General features: G+C 45.4%; 1 protein-coding gene across 1 annotated transcript; it reads right to left on the minus strand.

Moving 5' to 3' along the window:
• Positions 1–752: 752 nt before the first annotated feature.
• ACO2 (aconitase 2) lies at positions 753–22,975 on the minus strand. The gene is made up of 18 exons (XM_087764666.1): positions 22,823–22,975; positions 16,853–16,995; positions 15,532–15,790; positions 13,157–13,249; positions 11,014–11,172; positions 10,452–10,602; positions 9,052–9,156; positions 8,705–8,796; positions 8,316–8,421; positions 7,061–7,218; positions 5,883–5,956; positions 5,060–5,171; positions 4,737–4,859; positions 4,382–4,537; positions 3,034–3,225; positions 2,101–2,233; positions 1,673–1,794; positions 753–1,252 (listed from the first exon to the last, which is right to left on the minus strand). Exons 1-18 carry the CDS (start codon positions 22,856–22,858, stop codon positions 1,109–1,111), a joined length of 2,358 nt encoding a protein of 785 aa, XP_087620792.1. The 5' UTR covers positions 22,859–22,975; the 3' UTR covers positions 753–1,108.
• Between the last annotated feature and the right edge of the window lie 41 nt (positions 22,976–23,016).

Consider the following 23,016-nt stretch of genomic DNA (forward strand, 5'->3'; position numbering starts at 1 on the left):
CTAATTAAAAGGGAGCCTGGAAATGCTTTAGGTTCACATAGTGACTGAGGTCCATCTGCTCAGACAATGAGCTTACTGAATGCTGTCTATAGCGCAGTAGTGCTCAGACACGCAATCACCTAGACATGGTGGAAACACTCTCCCCAGCTGTTTGTATAGGTGGAAATTCAGGTGAAGCGAGTTAAGAGTCTCAACAGCCAGAGTGGCTTCCCCACTGGCTGTTCTGGGGTAGTGCCTGGGGGGGGGAGAAAACAGCCCGGGTACCTCCAAGTAGCTGTTGTGCTCACCTCCCATTTCACAGGGCCAGAGCTCCCAGGAGTGTAGCAAGGTTGTAGCTGCATGGCTTTATGTGCTGTTGTAATGAGATACTCCTCAACATCACTCTCCTGTGGTGGAGAAGGCAAGCTGTGCTTGAGGAAACTAGTTTCCTGCACCACGACGCAGGGAAAGCGTATAAATCGCTTACTCCTTGCAAGTTTGTCACTGCTGCAGTAGTGGCAGTGTTGCCCTGGGCAGGAACATGGCTGGGAAGGTGGCGATAGCCCACAGTAGGTTAACGGCAAGGGATAAACAGTGCAAGAGAGCCACGAGGGCTCTTTTTTTACCATGCGCTTTTGTGCACAGCAATGGTTCACAGAAGAAGAACTGGGCAGGTACCATCTCATTTCTCTTTCCCACCCTGCCAGCAACGGCGACAGAGCAAGCAGGGGCTGAAGGGCAGGATTGTGAATGCAACAACATGAGGCAGAAGAGATGGTCACATTCTTTATTTTCGTTTTATTTCTTTAGCCATCAGTAAAGTGAATGGGCAGAAAACAACCAACTGAGCAGACAAACCCACCTTAGCCGGTTATTTCCAAATATAAATAACTGTGGGACAACCAAAATTGAGCCAAAATAGAAAAAGGGAGCCGGGGAATTTAAAAGACAAAAGTAAGCCTAGCTGCACTCCCTTTTCATAGTGTCAGTGAAGAGGAAGTACCATAACAAAAAGGAAGCTGTGGTTACATTTGATCAGACATTTATTCCAACAGTAGGCATGGAATTGCACTTTCATGAAAATGCCAAAGCTGAATCGAGTCCAGTGCGCTGGGGTCACTGTGCGCACTTAGCTTGACTTCTGCTGCAGCTCCTTCATTCTGTTCAGGGCACTGCCCGCTTGAAACCACTCTATCTGTGACTCGTTGAAGGTGTGGTTCAGCATGATTGTTTCTTGGCTCCCGTTGGGATGCTTGATGATGCATTTCAGAGGCTAAAGGAAGAAGACAGTTTTTATTTCCCCCCTTCTCTTTCAAGGGAGCGACTTAACTGAAGCTTCTCACAGGAAAATTCCTACACGTTTTTAAAGGGCTGAAAATGAAAAATTATAGCTCAGAGGGGTCTTAACATAGAAGTGTGGATGCAGTTCCTTCTAGGGAGCACTCGTGCTTAAGGCAACAAGGTCAGGAATTCAGAATATCATACAAGGGTTTCTTGTCAGAATAACGTGATCCGATTCTGACTCGCTCTCTAGCCCCCCAGACCACGGGTGCGAAGCGTCTCATTGGCGGGCAGGCTGCACTGCCCACGGGCGCCCACGCTGCTTCAGGCCCCAGCACGCAGCTCCGCACTGTTCCCGGTCCGTGGCGCATCCCTGCCCGCCCAGCGCAACGCAAGACACCCAGACAGTTACCTTGCCAGGTGCGAAGTCTGCCAGCCCCACAATGCTTAGCTTGTCCACAGGATGAATCTTGTTGTAGTCCGCTGGATCAGCGAAGGTGAGAGGCAGTAGACCCTGCTTCTTCAGATTGGTTTCTGCGGAGAACAAACCACCAAGCACGCTTATAACAACACATGGCCGGGGATGAGGATCACCTAGTGCTGCCTAGTGCTTCTCAGAGTAGTATTCCGGCAACAATTACTATCTTTGTAGCAAAATCAGCATATCCACTGTTTGTGGCATATCTAACTAGATACGTAACAGGATTCCTGACAAGAGGGACAACGCAATCTGTCAGCAGATAGGGTTCCTGGCCGTAGGTGTTGAGCCCTGGGGCAAGGTGAACGCACCCAAACCGAACGCATCCCGTTGACAGACATCGCAGGGGACGTGCGACTCACCGTGGATCCTGGCAAAGCTCTTGGTGATGATGACCCTGCCCCCCAAGTGACGCGGCTCCAATGCTGCGTGCTCCCGGCTTGATCCCTCACCATAGTTTTCATCCCCGATAACTGCCCATTTGACACCCATTTTCTGTGACAAAAGAAACATATTTACATTTCTGCAGTCACTCAAGTGAGGAATTAACAATAAGTATCCACCCACACATCTAATTTCAGTGCTACACTACTGACAGTGCTGTGCTATGACACCTTCTTCCAGAAGGCTGCCTGTGCTTCTGAGGAAGGACAGAAGTAAAGGAATGAAGTGCTTCACAGCAGTCAGGCACCGCCATCCTTCCCTAACAAGGGTTGAGGAGGACTGCCCTTGGGACCCAGAGCAAATCCTTGCTGCCACCTTTCCTTCCATGGTCCTGTGCCAGAGCAGCGTTCACACCAGCCACGATCCCTGCTCTACTTCTGGAAGTGATACGGAAAACTAACTTCTGTCTACTGGAAGAACCAATCTGAGACCACTGCCAAGCTGTCCAGAGAGTGAAAGGACATTTCTTGAGGTTCTAAGCCAAATATTAAAGAATGAAGGGGACAAGATTAGAATTTATTTAAAGATTAGATTAGTCACAGGTGAAACACTCCAGGAGGTGAGATTTAGTTGCAGCCTGATGACACTCGTGCCTTCTAAGGTGTGCAGTGCCTAAAGGAGTTCTTCCCCTGGGTCACAAGATCTTCCTCCCTCTTCCCCGTAGCAGGTGGGGAGAGAATCTCCTACAGGAACTGCCATCATCAGAGTAAGTCCCAAGAAAAAGCCTCGACGCTGAGTGAATTCACAGCTGCTGTTACTTGAGAGCAGGAGGGTGAGATCCTCAGCCTTGGCACAGGCTGCCCAAAGTGTAAACATCCTCTTAAAATAGATGCGTCAGGGGAAAGTCTCACCTTGTAGTAACGGGCTGTGTCTGGGACTGGCCCAAACTCCTGGGTTAATGCATTCCTCACGGAGTTGGCTTTGCCATTTTCAATGTTGATGGCACCGATAAGCAGGTTGTTGGAGATGTTGTCCAGATGGCCACGGAATTTGAGCCACGGTCCGGCTGCAGAAATATGGTCAGTGGTGCATTTCCCTTTTACCTAAAAGGTAGCAGAAGAAAAGAATGGCTTAGGATGGATCAGTGACTTGACCTTTCCTCAACACCTTTTATTCTGAAGGGTCCTCACATCTCTTTTTAAGGGCACAAGAAGAAGCAAGAGAATTGTGTCTGTTACAGAATCAAGACGCTCTAAGGCAGAACACGATGGTCATTCTGCGTGCGTTGGGGAGGAAGAACGTCCCTGTTCCAAAGGGTAAATTACAAAAATGAGCTTAGCCATGAAACCTCCTGCCATGTCCTCACTTCCCTCAGCAGTAGGTTCTTCAGGTACAAAAAGCAATTAAGCCCTTCCTGCTACAGCTCAGCCTCCCTGCTGGGGGAGTTCAGCAAGATGCCAAGTGCTTCCTCTAAGCTTCCAATCTGCACATAAGCCTCCTCAGCTTGTACGAACACAATTCCCAACCAGAGATAACGGCCTTCCAACTGGTAAGTCGCAAAGTGCTTGCAAAGGAATTGCCTGTGTCAAAAACTCAGGCACAGCTCAGCATGGCCCTTGGGAGTACCTGCAACTCTCTGCCACGGGGAATCGGCAATGTTCCTGCAGGTCAGTTCCTAAGGGTTTGCATTTCGGAACCCATCACTGTATTAACTGAAGTTTTCATCCTGTTAACTCACCAGAGGCAGTGAGGAGAAACCCATGTCTTCATTAAGAGACTGAAATACAATGTTTAACTACTGTGAAGTAATTTCTCTTTCTATAAAATAGGAAGAGAACACAGATGCTGATGGATGAGAAGTTCCTAATGACCCCATTTCAGACAAAATGCATCTTAGAACAGTCAGGTATTAGAGACGCTAATTAAAGCGCCCATCCACCTTTCTGCTGCAGGTTATAAATGGGAGAAATTCTGCAGACCGCACGGTATGGGTAGGATCGTATTACATGGTCATTTTTCATGGTATTAGCTAACCACTAGCCCAAAGGCAAAAAGTCTGTTAGTTATAATAGAAAGAAGTATCAGAAGGAAACACCTGGAAGGAAGGAAGATCCTTGCTTCACTTTCCATAACAATGTGGTTGTAGGGGAGAGAATCACAGATAGCTCAAAGGCACATCCAAAGCTTCTAGCAATTGATGTGCAAGCCCCTGTTTGAGCAGTGCTGTCATAGCGGGTGTTCCCCCACTTCGCTCCTGACCTTGATGAGGATCAGCATGTCTTCTAGATCCTTGCCGTCCCACTTGTCGAAGGGCTCAAGAAGCTGGAGGCGCTGGCTGGTGGGGCTCACATCCACGTGCTGCCCACTGCCATCCTTGGGAGGGTACTGATAGGTGTCCTGGCCTGGGTCAAACTCCTTCCAAAGAGGAAAGGGAAATCATCAGCCTCAGCCATTCCCAACAGCACATGAAGAGAACGAGCCAATACAGGCAACCGCACCCATTCTAGCTTTAACACTAAGGAAGAGGTCAGTGCATGAAAGTTCCCTTACTACATATAAAACACTACTAGCGACAAGCCTTCCCCCTCCCTCCGTATCCAGACCGAGCAGTTACCAGCTTGGGCAGCTCATCTGCGTCAGGTGCTTCTAGTTTAAACTTCTTCCCATCTGCTCCCGTCAGGTAATCTGTCTCAGGGTTAAATTTTAGAGTGCCAGCAATGGACAGGGCTGTGACAATCTGAAAGAAAAAAAAAAAAAAAGACAAATTTAAAGGCATATTCTAGCTTCCATCTCTTCATTTGAAAGTCCTACACCTAAGTCTCAAAGCCAGCAGCCAAGCTACAAACTGAGCTACAACCGGGTCTCTTCTGCAGGCAGAGGAATTAGCTCCCAAGACACCCTGAACTATGCCACACCCCGCCTCTGGCTGTTTCTTACCTCCGGAGAGGTCACAAATGCATGAGTCTCCGGATTGGCATCATTGCGACCTGTGAAATTCCGGTTGTAGGACGTAACTATCGTGTTTTTCTCTCCTTTCTTGATGTCCTTCCTGTGAAAGAAACAAACATGCTCATCAAATCCAAAGGGAATATTGCTTCTAGATGTCTTGCTGCTAAAACCCCCCAGCTTGGTTTTGATAGTGATCGCTATCTTTTGGAAAAATGAATCGGTGCCTGGACATGTTTTCCTCCTTTAAGCACAGACTCAAAACCAAGAACAGTGCAAAACCAAGTCAGACACTGAGTCCTGGAGTAGCTTTCGTAGCGCATGTTGTGCACTGTTGAACTGTCTAAACAATAATCAACTAAGTACATTGCCTTTGGACATCCCGCCATTAGCAATGACAAAGCCACACGAGAATATGTCTCCCATTCCTTCCATTGGGAATTTTTCTCCCTGCCACTCCAATGATTGAAGTTGGACCAATTCACTTTTCCTGTTTTAAAAGGACCATACAAACTCCAGTCCACCCTCTCACAGATAACAAATCTCTCCCCCCATTTTTCGCCTACTATAAGAAGCTTCCAGGTGTGGCCACACTTGTGGCCATTCTGCAGCTTCCTTCATCTAAAGGCTCAATATAAATCTGCAGGCTTTCGTTTCTCCTCCTCCGGGGCATATCAGACAGCTATGGCCAATGGGTTTTTAAGCATTTATTTTTAGTTCCCAGTGTGTTATATTTACAATCAAATTTGGCTTCACAGAGCACTTTCAGAGCTAAAAGATACAAAGACAGAGTGAGGTCCATCTTTCACTTTACCTGTCCCACTGGCCAATGCATGGCCCACAAGCATTGGCAAGAACCAGCCCTCCAACATCTCGCAGGATTTGCGCCTGGGGGCAGAGAACAACTTTGTTACTAGGAGAAAGTCTGGAATAAGTTTCTGGGGTGGTTCTTTCAGGGGAAGAGGACACCTGTCTTCTAACAGAAAGCACCAAGCCTGAAAAAATTCCCCTCCTTGTTTCACTTGCAAGTTTTGAGTCACTTTTTATAGATACATGGGGGTTGATCCCACTAAAGCTGTAAGTTAACACTTGGAAGAGCGCAGGATGATTTGCCATGACGTTCTCATTCTCTACCTACTTCAAACTGAGCAATCCAGCTACTCGCAGATATTTGACTGAAGGGCAGTGGCTGGTCTGATTAATATCCTACACTCTTGCTGTCCGTGTAAGGAGAGATTTGGTGAAAGTGCAGGCAAGCGTCTGCAGCTGCTCAGTCCGTCCAGCAAACGATTCAATTAAGAGGGCAGCTGTTAAGGAAAAGTATGACACTGGACTTGTTGCAGGAGGCATTAAGCATTGGCTGGGCATACCCATAGGTACACTTATATAGTTAGTCCCCAAGCTGTGACAGCATCTAGTATTTACTAAATATTAGAACTAAGTAAAACAATATTTTCTGCTCCCCACAGAAAAGGGAAGAAAGTAGGCGGTGGTTCGTCTACCGGAACACTTCGTTTTAATCAAACGTGAGTTTTGCCATAAGTTTAGTCTAGAATGGAAACTTCCTTCCTACAGACAAAGGGCTTGCTCACATCCTAAACTGTTCTTAAAGGAGAAAACTAGATTGCAGGTGGGTGCTAGCCCTTTGTCAGCCATGGCCATCCACAGAATCCCAGAAGCAAAAGGCATCCCTTGCTATGCATACTGTTATCTCCTCAGGCCCCAGTTCCTGATAACTGTCTCGCCTCTGTTCAGTTCCAATCCTGTTCTTATACGCCCAGGTAGTAAAGATATCGGGCCAAAACACTGTCAAGGTGACGGCAGGACCCACAGGCACAGTAACACAAGACTGGTTACTACATCAGTAGTAATCGCACCTCTAGCAATAAGTGAAGACAAAGTTTAAGAGGTTTCCATTAGTTACCTCTGGACTCCTGAGTACTGTCTGGAAGACAGTTTAACACTGGAAGCGTAAAGAGCAGTCATACTCACGTAACCGTCTCTTTCAATGGTGGCACGGATCTGCTCTGAGCCTGGTGTGATTGTGAACTTCGATTTGCACTTCAATCCATGCGCTAGTGCCTGTTTTGCCACTGCTGCAGAGCGTCCCATGTCCTCATAGCTGGAGTTGGTGCAGCTGCCAATCAAGCCTGTGGTGTTTGACAGAAACGGGGAGGTGGTTACTGCAGCCCCCCGTTCTAGGAATCTTCTCCCTGACTCATCTCTCAGCAGAAAAAACAAGGGACAACCATGTTTTCTGCTGACAAGGAATCTGAAACAGTTTTAGGTACTAACACTGCCAAGCCTCCCAGCAAGATACTATGGTCACAAGCAATCCCTTGTCTGGCTTTGGAAGTTGCACAGTCAGAACACACTACCTGGTCACTAGTCTGGTTACTGTTTTACAAGATCAGAGCGTCACCTACTTGGACTTTGGTTAAGCAAATTACCACAGAGAGGTATTGTTCCACAAATAGAGAAAAGGCTTCAAATCAAGATGGCAAGAAATGGAGAAAATGAAAAGAGAGCATCCTTTGTTACAGTACGAAGACCACATGAGGACATACTATACTGTCCTGACAGCATTCTGGTGCTAACCAGCAAAAAATAAATTCTCTTTCAGTTACAGCTGCTCTTGATCCTATTTGTAACACTATTGAATAATACATTTCCCACCTGGGATGTGGTCTTTATGACATATTTGCATTCTTTTCATTCCCCCAGCGAGCAACACTTCAGAAGCCAGCCAACAGGTTACCATCCCACAAGTGAGTACGTAAGTATCCACGCCTGCTCTTTAGGGCAGCAAGTGCTAACTTTACTATGTCCCAAGAGTTCAACAGCCAACTGCTGGGAGGACTGACAATCATGCTCCTGGCTCCTGACAGATCTTTGCAACAGACAAATCCATGCAACAGACTTTTAACAAAGGTGCTCTTCAACAGGTAACATTCCTGTCAAACCAATCATTCAGAAGTTTCCAAGAAGGGAAAAAAACTTGTCTGCCTCTTGAGATTAAAATCCCTCCAGCTATCCCAGATCTCATCCCTCACACCTGGCCCAGGTGGTCACTACTCTTCCCAGCAAATTCATATGGCCATGAAGAGATGACATTGCAGCGAAGTCAAAGGACATACAGCAGTGATTAAAGGACTGGATGCCAAGCTATGTGACCAATCGCTTATCCCAAGACAGCAACAGTTATGCCACAAGGATGAAGGCAGAGGAAAGAGCAAATGCTACCCACCAACTCTGATATCAACAGGCCAGCCCTCCTTTTCTGCCACAGCACCAATATCTGACACAGGGTGCGCCAGGTCTGGTGTGAAAGGTCCATTGATATGCGGTTTCAGCTTTAAGAAACAGTGACAAAGTCAGAAATTACAGTAGCCAAGAAAAACCCCAAAACACAGCAGCAGATCAATTCCTTTCATAGCTCTATCTGGAAGCTGTTTAAATAGGATTCTCCTATACGAACACCAGAGCAGGAGCTGTCAGTGAAGCAGACCTGAGTGGTTTTTATATGTTCTAGCACAGCACCAGGGGTGTTGCATCAAACTCCCAGCTTGGTCCTCATTCACACAAAGCAGAGTCACATCACAACATCCAAGATGGCAAACAGGAAGGAAGCCTTACCTCACTGAGGTTGATTTCTATCACCTGGTCATACTGACAACCAGAATCCGGTACCAAGTGTTGCTGGAATTCGTCTGCCAGCGCAGCTATGTCTGGAATAAGAAAGGAGATCTGAAAAGTGCAGCAAATATGAGGGAAAAAAAGCCTGGAACGGCTGAACACGGGGGTTCCACCGTGTACTTCCCCAGCCACTTCATCTACAGACTCCCTGCTTGTATCAGGTGACCTACAGGACCATGCACGGTCAGAAGTCACATCAGACGCTACTGTAAGAGGATGCTGCTCCCAGAATACACCTTTCACTTGAACCCAGACTTCTACCCACTTCAACCCCCAAACCCTCTTACCAGCTCGCCCAGTCTTGCCCAAGTATTTCTTCATCCGTGCGTTGTAAGGGAAGATCGATGTGGTAGCTCCAATTTCAGCCCCCATGTTACAGATTGTTGCCATTCCTAGAGAAGGAGTGGGAGAAGAGACCACAGGGTCAATGAGAAAGTCCAAAGCCATCCAATTCTCCAAAAGTCAGTCCATGGAAAAGACAGCAAAGCCAACAGAGATCAGGGCATTAGCCACAGAAACCCAATTCCACAGCAGAGAGGACACACTGACTACCTAATGGCTGGCTCAGCCCCTAACGTTTCTGATCGATACAGTGCCTGCGACCAGACTTTTCTGCAAGGAAGGAGCTGAAAGCTACACTGATTCTTGCAGATACTGGAAGGGATGACAGGGAACCCTTTGCCTGCACTGAGCACCAAATATATTTACAGCAGCAAGCGGTGTCTCTGCTACCTGCAATGAGTGTCCTGTCCCTCCCTACCATCTCATTTATCTTTACTGGAAGAGCCAGAAATTTGTGAGAAATTTAATGGATTAAATAAAAAGCTTCCAGTGGCAGAACACAATAAAAAAAACCAAACATTTGCTCACAGCACTGGGATCACCCATGCCTTTCAAGGACACAGCAACGAAGCTGTAGAAGCTGCTGTTTTACATTTAGTGAGCTAGAAGCAGATGTCACAGGTCAAGTTCCTCTGGTTTCACAGAAGAAAAATCCCAAATTGCTCTCAGTTTGTAAAACCAAATACTCCAAGTTGTTGCCAAGCCATGCAAATGGAGAGAAGAAGCCCAGCTTGAAGGCTGTACTTCAAGCCAAAGGAAGGGACACTTCTCTTAATTTGGTCCTAACTATCATCACTACAGACAACTGCAATTTTTGCTGTTCAAATTCAGCACCCAAGACCCACAATTAGCTAATTTAAGACTGCATGTTACAAACTGCTGCTTTCTGGTCTCCCCTCTGCCCTGCTTTTCTAAAAAGCTTTTTCTTTAGCAGCTGTCACATGTGTGCCCCCTTCAACCTGTTTCTTTTCTCTATCCAGAGCCTATTTTAAGCTAAAATGAAAATGTCATCCTTTATCTCTGACATCTCTACCCTCTAAGCATACACTGGAATACCTCCACCCTTACTCTTATCCTGACGCACCATCTTACAGGATTCTTCACAATTAACCATTCAGTGTTCTCAAAGTCACAAGAAGATTTAATGGAGAGAGGTCACTTTTTCACTGAGAGGGAGTGCTATCTTGTTACAGCACTCTCACAGTCTGCCAGGTACTAATCATCTGGCCAGGCTAAGGGAGAACATTTAGCACTTCTTGCCCGATTCCCTTCCCAGCCTCACAGACAATTCAACACCCAGCTCCAACAACAATCCACTCCAGAGAAGAGATTCATGTTGTCTTACCAGTGCAAGAGATTGAATCCACACCAGGCCCATGGTACTCGATGATGGCGCCTGTTCCACCCTTGACAGTGAGAATGCCAGCCACTTTCAGGATCACATCTTTAGGAGAACTCCAGCCTGAAAGCTTGCCAGTCAGTTTTACACCAATAACCTGAGCAACATTAATGGGGGGGGGGGGGAAAAAAATACTGACGCCATTTCCTTTCAGCAGCCAAAACAACTCCTCAGAATTTTTCCTAAGAATCCTATTGGTCACAATACCAAAAAGGAGAAAATCCTGAAGTATCAGAACATGTGCACAAGGGCTGAAACCACTGACAGGGCCAAGCAAAGGCAGATCACTACTCACCTATTGCTCTCAGTCCCTGAATAAAAAGGCTGGAAATGGAGACTCAGAGCTGCCAATGAATCGTACACCAGCTGTTTAAGCCAGTGTGTGATTACAAAACAAGACTGTAATGGCATATAGTGCCATATATACATAGTGCCTGAAAATCAACGTTTCTTACATATCTTATATCTCACCCTTCACATCGAAGATTGGTATTTCTTTTGCTCCTACCTTCGGGCATTTGAGCTCCCAAGGGATTCCTGCCATGACATCTACAGCATCAGCTCCACCCACACCAATGCAGATTCCTCCCAAGCCACCCCCATTGGGGGTGTGTGAATCTGTGCCGATCAGCATAACCCCAGGGTAGGAGTAGTTCTCCAGAATGATCTGAAAATAAAAATGGATTGTTTGCTTGCTTGATTGTTGGGAAAGGAGGGGGAAGACAGCAGGAAAGAAGACAAGAACAAGAATTTAGATTAGTTTGTATTTTCAGATTTCAGTATCAAGAAAGTAATTGAATTTGCTCTGGATTGTAATTTCACTTGTGTTTCAAACTCCTTGTGGAGGACATAATGACAGAACAAGGTACCAAGTCCCAGCCCAAGGATCCTTGCTCATCCCAGGGTAGTAAGAAAACCTTAAAAATTATCTCCATTTTGTCACTGGAAGACCCCTTCCTTCCAGTTTAGGCTTTTGCTGAGGTGCCACCTTTGTTAGGGCTCAAGAGTCTGTTCCTTAGTCTCCAAACCCTTGATCAACTGCTGAGCAAGCCACTTCACCTATCCAACGCTAGCGAGACCTTTCATAGACTTTATGCTCCCACAGCAGTAGAATACCAACAGGCTCCTCCAATCCATGCTGCCAGCCAAAACCTAATCGCATAGAAGAATCCCTCACAAATACACCAGGAGGCTGCCCTTCCCTTACTGCTGCTACTGATTCCACGTAAGACTCTTCAACTACTAGCAAAGCCACAAAACAGTTCTTTAATGAAAAAGGGTGAGTTTTCTATGGTAGCAAAACAGTAGAGAACCCAAGCTAATGAACTTCTCACTGTGTATGTGCCATACCAACATTATGGACGGCCTTTCTGGCAAGCACAGAACTCACAGCACGTGCAATACAAAACAGCTTGGACAGAACTAAGGTGGTCCTTTATTGAGAAGACCAAGGTTTTGCCTCTAGTACTTTCAGCGTTACTTGCTTGTAGCTCACATTAATACACTTGTGCGAGAAAGATCACTCTCAGGGAATCACTTTGCCAGAACTGGACTCTGAAGCTATACAACACGACCAATTTTCTCCAGCCAGAGAAAGTCAGCCGCAAGAAAGCTGGTAACCACGGCAGGGAGCTATGTTGCCACGTGACAGATGTTACGAGTGGTTTCAGAGCACAAATGACCTGAGGTGTTCCCACAACCTTTTGGAGAGTTCACCTGTTCTACTTCCTTTCTCTGTTGCGTCACACCAAGTTAAAGTAACCTTAGTAACTAACTCATTTTGTAGCTAAGAAAACGTAGCAGAGAGCTCTTGACTGCACCTGGTCACAAGTTCCCTGCTGATAGGATGTCATCCATTCTCCTCTCCACTCCTTTTGCTTCGTGCTGCACTGCAATTTTTACTGACTGCAACTCAGAGGAACAATGAAAAATGTCTACTGGACCCACAAAGCAAATCAACCAAGAGCAAGTTAGGGAAATCCTGCCAGAGCTGTTGGTTTTAAAAAACAAAAAGCCTCATTAAGTGGTAAATTATCTTGGGACAGTCATATTCTTTTAAGGGGCAAGTGCTATAACAAGAGAATCTCATACTTGGAAACTGTTGGAAACTGCTTTGCATTTTATTCAGTTCACATAGCAACTTGTTATGTGTTGCCATTCTTGAGTACTTAAAGTAAGCTGCTGTTTGGTGTCCTTATATAATCTCCTGGTTTTTATGGAACAAAACGCATACAAAATAACCCTAAAAAAAGTATGTTCCCAAAGCTGCTTTCCTTACCACCAAAAGCAATTCACATTAGCCCTACGTAGCCAGCTTCATGGCATCACCTTACTGTCCCCATCACACCAAGAAGAGCCAACCCACAAGCAGTTACGATATTTCAAGCTTCTGTGATTCACATGGCATGATGTTGGCACTACCTAATGACGCATCAGGTTACAGTTTGACCAATATAACCTTTAAGAAAAACCACTGTTGTCAAGATAACTGAGAGAGAGCAAGCAAGAAACCTCACCCACCTCAAGGAAAGCAAGTTGTTTCCCTAAGCTGGTGAAATTCCCTAAGGGTTTGCACTTGAGCTCTCTTCACCATAAGGTAGAAGAGCCACTGCGTGTTCAAAGTTGCAAACACACACACGCGCAGACTTTACCTGGTGAATGATTCCTGACCCAGGTTTCCAGAATCCCACTCCATACTTGGCACCAGCCGTTGCTAGAAAGTTGTACACCTCCTGGTTTATGTCCTATTCACACAGGGAAACACATAGTATTAGTAACACATTTTGTTCTTCCATACATCAAGAGCTCACTCAAACATATGAGCTTCCCTCCCATGCCTGTCTGTAGTTTGCTCCACAGTTTTGTAGCAGCTAGAGGGAGGTGCACACCACTCTTAAAACCAAGAGAGATCAAGACTGTTTGCCAGTCAGTTGTAACAGGCCATTTAATTCCATCCAACTTGTAGCTCGACTAAAGTATCTTTTTCAGTTTCCAATTCCAAACAGCACAAGGGAAATAGTACAATTAAAGGAAAACCCTGCCAATACGGCATTTAAAAATGCCCTGGTTATTTCTTGTATTCTCAGGGATTTTTTTTTTTTTTTTAACCTTTTTCCCTCTCTTCTTCTAGCCCCTCCTTGTTTCTCTACCAGCTGTTCCCTTTTGCTTTACAGATGCTTTGCAGACATTTCAAACTCTTTAGATAAGCCTTTCAGCTTTAATTTTACAGATTAAGATGTGGAACTGGAAGTTGCTCGCTGCCAGGGGAGCTGGTGGGTGTCATTTCTCATTCTACCAAGTCCCCCGTTTAACTCACACAATGCTGCCTTTCTTGCTGCACTATAACCATTACTGGTGGAGGTCACACTGTGAAAATTGCTTGTGAGAATAACCACGGTTGCCAAGGAAGTATGACACTATTATGTCCTGATAGTTCTTGGCAGAAGAGTGGCAGAGTAGATAAGATAAGCACTAGGAGGAGAGAGTTTCTTAAAGACTGTTCTCATGCAGCTACGCTTCAGAATAAAGAGAAAGGGGAAACTGGAGATAATGGAAGAATTGTCTCAGCACACATTTGCTGAAGTTTCCCATGAGGCAGCAGCAGTTCTTTAAGCCTCGTTTTCCACTGGGAGTCAGGTCACTTCACTCTGTTTGTGCATCCCTCCCCCAGTAAAGCACGCTGATGTCCCAGGAGCAGTTCCAAACCACTCTCTGGCCTGCCAGCATTCATTGTGTGCCAACTGGCAGCAACAGAAGCAGAACCCAGTCAGAAGGCAGCAGGACCTTTACTTGCTCTGCTCAGAGCGGATGGCAAAGGAGGGACTCGGCTCAGCTCAAGGCTGCAGCGAATATAATTGCACTACAGAGAACAAATGCAGGAATAGGGGGAAGGGGAAGACAGGAGGTGAGGGGAAGAAAAGAAACTGTCTTATTTACTAAGTCCCAAATTCTTAGTTGAACAACTTGGGCACAACTTCGGACTGAAACAAGCAGAGCAGGAACTCCCCAAATTCATCCCTGAGTGGTATAAGTTGCTTTACTGTGGACTGAAGAAGCCAGAAGCAGTTACTTTAACATCAGGAGTTTCTGAGAACAGATATGGACTAAAATCTTAAAATGCAGCTGAGACCCCACAAACTGTTTACTGTTTGTAAATTTTGGTATCAGTGTCCAAGGCGCAATTCTTCCTGGCTCGGACAGTGGACTTAAGCCAGGTCCACTTGGAGTAACAAGATTTCCCCAACCTCCCTACTATGCTAAGAGCATGTTCTTCTTTGGCAGATGCATTGTGGTGTGTAGGACAGAGGTGAATGTGTCTATACTTAACAGAAGCCCCTACGAAGGAACAAGCAGTAAAACAGTGAGTGGGAAATTTAAAAAAGGCAGTGAATCAGCAGTTGGACAAACACGACATTGAAATTCCCAAATAAAAACCAACATCCTCCACGCTTCTATACTCCTTTATACCTACTGTTGCTAGCCCTGAAAGCTGCACATGCTTCATTTAGTGTTCTTCAGCTAATCACTACCAAATGGTTTGGGAAACGAAAGTAGTTATTTGCTCCCCCCTCACAGAATATACCAGTGCAATGCAGACACATGTTCAGGAAGTTTTTCACACTGCCATACTGCTGCATTAAGAACATAACTCTCTGGAGTAATCCATCTTCCTTTTTTCCCCCCTTTGAAATAGATTTTTCCTCTTCCCTTAGCTGAAATATCTTCTCAGTCTGCAGAACACACATATGACCTGGGCTTCCATCATTAACAGATTAAGACTAGCTTTTCCTACATTCATGCTCCTTTAAACCATGTAATGGATGAACCTCAGCTGAAAAACTCCCAAAGATCATTTTACTCTGTTTCTTTGCTGCATCTGACCTATCTACAGAGCTGACCTCCACAGGCAACCTGTTACCATATCTGATTCAAGGATGTCCTTCGCAGGGGCGGGGGGGGGAAATCTCTTCCTTCAACTAGAAAGAGGCTTTCAAACAGACAGAATTTAAGTCTCTGCAGTAGTGACCTTGGCTCTTCGAAGATCCTTTTCACCACCTGACTGGGCTTCGATGAGGTGATCACAGTGGATGGTGGAAGGCACAGCCACTTTAGGCAGCCCACTGCTGATGAACTGTAGCATTGCCATCTGAGCAGTGGCATCCTGCATGGCCACGCGGTCTGGCCGTAAGCGCAGGTAGGTCTTGCCCCGCTCAATCTCCTGTTTTGCCGGGTCATCCAGGTGTCCGTATACAATCTTCTCAGACAAGGTCAGGGGACGGTCAAGCCTGGGGAGAAGAATTTTAGTATCTGCATCTTGTATACTTCCAACATTTGCCCTTTCAAGCATGTAACAGAATGCTTCCCTATATCACTCAGACTGTTAAGACCTATTAACACACAGAAACCCGCATGCTCTTCTTATAGCACTAAAATATCAACTGGCAGCTGGCTAAAACAAGGGCTCAGTCCAGAAAGTTCAAAAGTATATGGATTGATGTCACTTTATGCTTTCTTTTATAATCTTCCTATACAGTAAAAGAAACATTGACTCTGCTCATTTCTTGAGTCATACCTCAGGGCAGCAAGTGTGGAGGTGAGACAGAGGTCAGACTCAATTCACAAATACCAGATCCCACAGCAAGCAAGTACAACTAAGCTGAGTTTCATGACCTCAGACCTTTCATCTTGCAGCTGTACCAGCTGAGGAACCTATTTATGTCAGTGGTGAGATCTTCTGAAAAGTAACTAAGTAGATATAATGATTTGAAATGAGAGCTACCGCATTTAACAAAGGATGCAGAGACTGAAGGACATGTCATACAAACCACTGCCAAGGGAAGTGCAGCAGGAATAACAACTTAGCAGGTACACAAGCCTCTATCAGCAGATTAAGGTCACTATGTTTACATATGCTACGAATTCCTAGCCCTCCTTTCCGTGCCTAATGCCTACAGTGGAACATGGAGAACATTCCCTGTTGAAACACGGTGCAAAGGAGCATTAGCCTGTAATGACCACTGCCCACGCGCTCCTTCCCCAGAAAGGAGCAAGGGCCAATGTGAAGGCTCCTCAAAGAGGGCATTAAAGAGGACAGAGCCCTTTCTAGCACCTCCTCTGCATGTTACAGTGCTTCATCGTAACCTTCAACCCTTCCAACAGTGCCCCACCACTACGTGGGGACGCTACAAGTCATGTTTCACTACATTTGTGACTGCCACCACTCAAAGCTGCTCCCTAGTAAATATTCCCTATGCCAGGGCCCTATGACATTTTTTTCCTCCTCTCCTGTCACTGCAGAGCTGAATTCTGCACATTGACCCTTCCCCTCTGCCCTCCTCCACTCTTACCTCTTGTGGACAATGTTGATGTTCTTCTCCAGCTTTTCATAATTTATGTGTTCATTAGGCTCAAAGTGGCTCATGGCCACCTTGGCCCGCTGGCACAGGACAGGAGCAACATGGTAGCGTCGTATCCCACTATTCAAGGCATGCTGGAAAAAGGAGAGTATTAGCACTGCAACCTTGCAGAGTGAATTCCTATAACATATTAATAAACCAGTTGTTATTCTTGGGATTTTACAGACTGAGGAATAGAAAAATTGCAAAGGTTTTTAAAGGCACCCAATGGACGTTTCATCGTACAATACTGCATATTATGTTAAACAGTGAGACACCAGGTTACCCAGAATGGGTAGCATTTACCAAATTATTTTATATTTCTATTTATAGCACCAGATGCCTTACACTTTCAGTGAGAAACCTGATTTCAGGCAATGCTGAAATAATTTTTAAGCAAACACCAGTTTGCTATACTCCTGCCACATTACAGCCATGGTGGAGAAGAACGTATGCAGTTTCCAAAGCAAGCTAACCCCAGGTTTGCATTTGCTTACTGGTATTGAGTTTATATTGAAGGGCTGGCAGGTGACACAGCATGGGACTGAGTAGATACCTCACTGTTCCACCATCACATACCAAGTTCCCTATGCAGGGTCCCTGCATACTGTTACAAAGCTGCTTATGTTTCCACATAAGGTGAGCCACGTGTTTCAACGCTAGCTGGAGTGACTTTGATGTACGTGCCTCGTCTTCGAGGTAATGCAGAGCAGGAGAGAGGCAAGATGTGGAACAAACGCATCAGCTTCACCAACCTGGCTGCGCAGATCCATGTGCTATTTATCTTCACTCTCACAAAGGCATCCTCACCTTTCCCCTAAGAAAAGCCTTGCACTTGCCCTACAGGTGAGGTAGCAGGACAGATGAACTATACTGTCAGCTGAACGCATCAGCAGAAAATGCCATTAAAAAAAAAAAAGCCCAAATTTCGCTTGGCAGCCTCCACAGTGAAACAGTTCCCTGGAACATGGGAGAATGGCAGGCTATTGCGAGACACCTTTACAGCACCTGACCTAGAAGAAACAGGTCAGTGCCCAAGGTTAAAAGGCTCTCATGCAGCTTTGAAAACTGAGTCAGAGGGCAGCCTCCATAAAAACTTCCAAGGATTTGGCACATGCATTTCTTAAATCCTTTGAAAGTCTCAGTCATCGGCACTAGAAGTCTGGAAACAGACTGAAGACAAGAGTTCAGAGTTCTTCCTCCTCCAGTATTACACTTTAATCTTAATCCTTTTTTTTCTATTCATCCTCTACTTTAGCATTACAAGGTTTTGATAAGCACAGGTTAATAAACATAGCAGTATTGCACTAAATATTCCTTTTGTATGTATGACTGTAAATCAGCAAATATTCCTTGTGCAGAACACAATCACAGTACTGACCACTGTTTTTGCGTTATCAAAAATGCTAGCCAATTCTTTAGATCTGTTCAAGCATTTTTAATTTTTCCCTGTGAATATTTTTTCCAGTTTTCTTGTTACCAGCATTGAAAACATTGCCTGAAATAATCATGATCAATGAGACATCACCAATTTTTATTCAAATCTCTTGTTTATTGTCCTTTTGATAACATTTGTTAGTATCGCACACAATAAAAAGTTCAGGAAATCTAGGCAAGATCATAATAACCAGCACACTACCAATAAGGGTGTAGTTTGATTTTTTTTACCAAACAGTCCTAAGCTGTTAGATATATAGCTTTCAGTAAGAGCAATACAGACCTAGCAGCTGCACATCATTTTCATTAAAGAAATCTGAAGTAAGTGAACATGGCAGTACAAGAGAGGGCACTGCTCTTCCAGAAGTGCAAATGAAACCCGGTCATCAAATTTCATTGTGCTGCACTTTAGTTTAGAAGTTCCAGAATGTATCACAGGTATCAGAAGTAAGACTTTTCCTTCTTCCACCAGCAAAAAAACCCAAACAAACCAATCCAAACACCACCCAGCTTCTCACTGTTTAACATACATAAGCTGCTCTTTACCTAGTAGCCACATAACTTCTGTGTTTGGTTTGTTCTGCCTTTCCCCCCCCCCCAACTCCTTAAGCATTTACCCAGCACAATTAATGCTGTGGACAATGTTGTCTTTACCTCACAAGATATCCATTATCTTGTGAAAGTCTCCAACTGCTGGAGTGGCTGGAAAAACCACTGAGGGATTTCCTCAATGTTCATGGAAAAATAATAATCTCTTCCTCAGACTAGGAAACGTATTTTTTTTAATGCAGTAATTCCTTCTTTCCCTGACCCCCAAACTAACCCTGTAGCACAACTGATTAATGGAGTTCCTCCATATCACCCAGTAAACTGAAAGCTGAATATCACCATAATTGACAGTACAAAAGGAGAACAGATTTGCAAATTAAAGCAATGGCAGAGGCTTCATAGCATTCTAGTCTTGCCTGGGATCAAAGCTGAAGCAGGGTTCTCAAAAAAGAGGTGCAAAGAAACGTGTCAGATAAAAGTCAGACAAAATCTTTTCTGTTTGAACATACACATCCATGTACCTTTTGAATTCATTAGATGGCTTGGTGAAATTTAGTAGTTATTCACATACTATATAAATATTCAAATGGTAATCACAGAAATAGCAATACAAAGTAGTTGACTTCTGCTTGACCACAACTTCAGGCTACCAGATGTGGTAAGGGAGAGAAATGAGCATGTTTGAGGTGAAGGATCCCGTCTGGACATGGAGAGTGGCAGGAGTCTGGAAATCTGAAGGTCTGTTTCTGTGATGGCCAGCAGGACCAGGTAAAAATGATCACCCAGGCCAATCAGTTTCATAAGACCAGACAATCATTTTTGTCTACATAAAACTTTTAAAAGGCATGCTTTAAAAGAGGGCTATCTTCATTTTACTGGGATCTAAACTTCATCCCACATCTATACTCCGTTGGGAATTAATTTGATTCAATATGGTTGTTCTTATGTTGGCACCCAACAAGCCTAAGGATCCATCACCAGCAATGAGCAAGAGCATACGCTGCCTAGTTCAAAAGTCTGATCTCTCCTCATAAAGACTCTACAATCTATTATTGATCACACTCGTTGATTCTTTGTGCCTGTCCTTTTTCCACTGTATCCTCAGAAATGAGGTGGCAGAACTACAAGATTAAGGAAAAGCCACAAGCCTAACAGTTTCCAGCTTCATTCCCTCTCACTCTTCCCTGAAACAGTAGGTGGTTTGGGGGGGCTTCTGTGGTGTGGGGGTTTTTTTGTTTTTGTTTTTTTTTTTAAACTGAGTAGTGAGAAGTGCCTTGAGACCAACAGCCCAGGGAAGTAGGCAGCCAGCAATCTATACATTTTCCTTTTTATCCAGGAACTCTTAACTTCCAGACTGATCACCCAGCAAACAGCTGCCAAGTGATCTCCTCTCATCTGACATTGAATTTGTTATCCCAGTACCTCAGTGTCCTTATCCAGATTTCCGTAAAAGAAATGGCAATAATCATTACAGGGCTCCTAAGTCTATCGGTATTTTGGTCAGTGAAAAGCTTCCTTAAAAGATACAAAAAAGCCAGCCTATTAAATGGGTCATTATTTTTGAAATCTCCTCTTTATAGATTTTAAAAGCTCATCTCCTAAAGCTAGCTGTCTTGCATTTAGCTCACTACAGTGAATGGTCCAGATGCAAGAGAAGTCTGAATTCATAAACTAGCTTACGTTTTGGCAGCAGATATGGTAGATAGTCCAGTAAGCAGAAGCTTATGTTCAAAAGAGTAGCAACTGTGCTACATGCACTCCTATCTTGGAAATCACTCCTAGAAATCCTAGCTGAAACCCAAAATACCATCTTTTCTCATCCTCCCAGATCTAAGAACACTGGCCAAGTTTCCAAGATTCACCACAATTCAGCCTAAAAAAAAGCAGTGTGGTATAATCAAATTGTAAATGCAGTCTAATTTTCTAGACCCACCTCCAAAGAGCAACCAAAATTAAGGTTCTGAAGATCAGCCAACACTGCATTTTGCCAGCATACACAAAGCTTCCCATACACAATTTCAGTACTTGCCTACAAGGCCTTCAAGAAAACCCTGATACTTCAGACGGTTTAGAGTTTTACAGTACTACTCATTCAGTCAATCCTCAGCCAACGTGGCTCGAGAAATGGGATGCTACTAAGAGCATCTCTCAGATAGGCATGAAAAAGATGTCGACCCTTTGAGGCTATTAGAAGAATTGTACTTTAAATAGGACAGCCAGCCTGAAGTAGGCTAATTCCAATTTAATTCCCTCAAAGGTAAGCTTCCTATGCAGTTCCAATTCCAAAACAGTTCTAGGACATGAGATGAGTAGAACTGATGCTAGTAACATGTGCCATGGTCAATGCTGGCACTATCACAGTGACTGGCAAGGTGATTCTCATATTCATTAATTTCCAGGCTGCTACACATGTGGAAAAAAAAAAATATTGCCTCCTAAGGAGAGGCAAGGGGAGAAAAACATATACCACATATATCTCCACAGGGGAGAAAAACATATACCCTGAGCCTGATAATAGAAGACAACCTAAAGAATACTAAATTCCCCATATTCACTGTGCGAGCACAGCCTTTGTTTTACATTATACAATATTAATTTTAGCAAATGACTGCTTGTTCTCATGCAATGACACACCATCAAACGAGAACCAATTCATTATCCTAATAAAGGATTTGCCTTCATTTTATGAGTAGTCATTTCTGTTCAAAGTACAAATCAAAAACTATTTAGCAATTAAGAATGAATATACCAAGTTAACTGAAATGGTGCTATTCTCTAACTTTTGCTTAAATTAAAAAAAGCTATATTTTACTAAAACACCTACCTCTAAAGTAAGAAAGTAACATAAAACATGAATTAAGCTTCACAAAGTACTTTCAGAATACTAGAAGCCAAGTTCTTACTTCGGCTCCCTAAGAAAAGGGAACATGTTGGCCAAGGTCACAAATGGCAAACTGAGAAGTTAAATTGCCTGACTTCATCACATGCTTTACTAAGGGAAGCAAGGCTTCCTTATCCCTGTTAGCAGCCCTAAAAAAAAAAAAAAGAAAACTGCATCCTGATATCTGCCTTCCAGGCTTTAACAGATCACGAAATCTTTATTATTGAGTACACATTAAACACAGTAACATCTCAACTAAGAGAACCTCTGTTGCGAGCTCATATTACAGGCAAATATGATTTTTAGAGGTCACGATAGACAAGACCATGAGAAGCACTGTCACTGCCCTGCAAAAAAAGACAGTTTATGTGCCTGTCCCGACTGTTTTTTCAGTCTTCCTAGGTCCCGTTTATAATATAGACCCCGGCATCTTTTTCACCTAAGGGCCTCTGTTTTTATTAAAAGTAGGAATTTTGAAACAAAGCAGCCAAAAGATAGCGAGCCTTTGCCCTCACTCACACAACGAGGAGTCACCTTGTGCTGCCGAACGCTGATAAGAAAAACAAACAGAAGACGACAGAAAGAAAAAAGCACGGCCCCGGGAACGGCTTTTTATTTCAGGCTCAGGCTCACCGCCCCGGCGGGCACCCCGGCCGGCCCAGGGTTTGACAGCGACCCCGGCGGGGGAGGCGGCGGGGCCAGGCCGCGTCCCCGCCGCCCCGTTCACCTTGCGCTCACCTTGAGGGTCGGCCGGGCCCGGCGGCGGGAAGCGCCCTGTACCGGGGCCCGGGAGGCGGCCACGCCGCCGCCGCCGCGGCCTCCCCGCCATCGCCATGGAAACGGGGCGCTGGGCCGCGCCGGGGACACGCTGACCTACACGCGGAGGCGGGGACAGGCGGGGACGGCCCGGAGCGGAGGCTGAGGGCGGCCGCCCGCCCGGCGGGTAACGGCCCCGGCCCTGGCCCTGGCCCTGGCCCCGCCGCGGCTGGCTGGCTCGCTCGCTCGCTCGCTCGCTCCCTCCCTCCCGCTCCCGCCGCCGCCGCCGCCCCGCTCACCCGCAGCCGAGCCGCCAGGACGCAGTACGGCGCCATTTTGTTCACTGACAAAGATGAAGTCGCGCCCCGATGGCGTCACGCGGCCCCTTTCACACCTCCGGCGCGCGGGCGAGGGCGCGGCGGGGCGGGGCCGCGCAGGTCCTGGCAGGGAGGTAGCGGCCTCAAGAAGGGGGCCACCGGCCGCGACGCGGGTC

This window comes from Nipponia nippon, unplaced genomic scaffold, assembly GCF_047370975.1.
Source record: "Nipponia nippon isolate SJK-2023a ecotype South Korea unplaced genomic scaffold, ASM4737097v1 scaffold_3, whole genome shotgun sequence".
NCBI classification, from domain to species: Eukaryota; Metazoa; Chordata; class Aves; order Pelecaniformes; family Threskiornithidae; genus Nipponia; species Nipponia nippon.

Excerpts from the sequence above, each read along its gene's own strand:
- ACO2 (XM_087764666.1), bottom strand. The coding sequence starts at position 22,858 with ATGGCGCCGTACTGCGTCCTGGCGGCTCGGCTGCGG. Across the intron at positions 8,797-9,051 it reads GGGCAAGACTGGGCGAGCTG|ACATAGCTGCGCTGGCAGAC; the intron begins GTAAGAGGGTTT and ends TTCTTATTCCAG. Across the intron at positions 5,957-7,060 it reads CCATTGAAAGAGACGGTTAC|GCGCAAATCCTGCGAGATGT; the intron begins GTGAGTATGACT and ends CTCTGCCCCCAG.